Source organism: Haplochromis burtoni, unplaced genomic scaffold, assembly GCF_018398535.1.
Source record: "Haplochromis burtoni strain Fernald_Lab_line unplaced genomic scaffold, NCSU_Asbu1 Contig_65, whole genome shotgun sequence".
NCBI lineage: Eukaryota > Metazoa > Chordata > Actinopteri > Cichliformes > Cichlidae > Haplochromis > Haplochromis burtoni.
In genome coordinates, this window is record NW_024582426.1 from 1,685,266 (window position 1) to 1,686,963 (window position 1,698).

The 1,698-nt window shown below is 36.5% G+C and overlaps 1 protein-coding gene across 1 annotated transcript in view; it reads left to right on the top strand.

Annotated features, from left to right (window-relative positions):
- Positions 1-1,698, top strand: part of nmu (neuromedin U) — a gene marked incomplete in the record, with an annotated part of 6,346 nt that overhangs the window by 2,094 nt on the left and 2,554 nt on the right. Inside the window, 3 exon segments of the mRNA XM_014333883.2 lie at positions 85-132; positions 251-304; positions 903-932. Of these exon segments, the coding sequence (XP_014189369.1) occupies positions 85-132; positions 251-304; positions 903-932 (132 nt within the window).

Below are 1,698 nucleotides of genomic sequence, written 5' to 3' on the forward strand. Positions count from 1 at the left end.
TCAGAGAGGTAAAGCACACTGATTTATTCTTTTTAATCATTTCTGTTGCTGCACTCCTCCACCATTCTCTGTGTTGCTTTGCAGATTGATGCCATGTGCTCATCCTACCTCTCTGAAGACCTGAGGTTTTTGGTGAGTTTAATCCTAAACAAGTAAAATGATATAGTTTATTTAGACATATATATATATATATACATATGTATAGTTTAATAACTTGAAACATTTAAACAACTCTCTGGTCTCTTTCCAGGCATCTGATGTCTTAGGAGAACTCTGTGTGTTGATGCTGGTTCAGAAATCAAAGGTACCTCAGAGTTGTTTACTTGAAAAGTAACATGAAACACTTGTTTTGCAGAATTTGGTACACAACATTAAAACATTAATTATGGCATTATGACAGAATTCCCAAAGAACGACCAAACCATAACTCAGAGAATTCACAGTATGAAGACTTTGGACTAAGATACCCTGCTTTCCCTATCCAATGCAAAACACTATGAAAACTATACGTGGAACTATAAAGACACAAATACTGTGCAACAGTCATAATTTTAAAAGGATCTATTTTGCTCTTTCTCCAGTCTGATGTCTTTAATCTTGGACTCTACAAGAGCAGCTTTGCATAATTCATAATTTAAAAGGATGTTATACTTGGATTTGGTGCTGGCTCACAAGCAGTTTCATATTCCACCGCCTTCCTGTTTATCGAGATCTTTCTGATTGGCTGCTCCTCGTAAGCAACATGTGAACAGCATGTGGGTGGAGCTTCAGTGCTCACAGCTACAAACGCATGAGATGACCCTCCCACTAACATCATACAATGTCAACGGTAAAAAAAAAAAAAAAAGACATGCAAAAGACCAAAGACTAATTTAGTTGTCAATATTTCATTGTGTGTTCAGGAGCTGAATGTGAGAGAAAATAGCAAAAGGGTAAGTAAATGTTTTCTCACACTTTAATGCTTTGCCTTATATGGCTATCATTATAGAGTAAACATTGCATGTGTTGTGCTGGTTTTTGAGTGGGTTTGGTTGTTATTTTTGTTATTTTTTATATATATATTCCTGCCCTCTATGTGCAGTTTTTGTTTCATTACTCTAGACCACAAGGTTCTGTCTTGTCAAAGGGAGGGGTAAGTTAAAAGATTGAACTGGATTGCTGCAGAATGCTGCTTGACCTAAAAAAAACCACCTCTTTTGTTTTACAACTGAATCTGCACTTCTTGTTGTGACACCTCTTAATTTAGGCCTATCAGAGCTATTAACACCAGCAATTAAAAGTAACTGCACGTCATGCCCCTAACCACAAATGCATGCCAGACCAACACTTGGAAATGTAAACATGCACGGTCCTAATATATCTAAATATGTACATATGTATGATAAAATTTTGCCCTGTGTTTGCTCTGCATGTGAAATACCTATAGATCATAGATTAGTAGGAGGCTGTGCTTCATGATCGCACGAGAACCTGGATGTATTAGGGTTAGCGATCCTTCCTGTCTGCCCTTCATACCTGACACCTCACACAAATGTTGTGTCAAAAGCAAAGGGGATTGTGTCTGAAGTTGCAGATGATATTTTAGCGCACAATTTTATACTTAACTATAAGGAAAATATGTCATTATTTATTTGTTTGTATGTTTGTTTTTGATGAAGATGAATCCTTGTTCATGTTGTTTCTGTATGCAAAAGACTT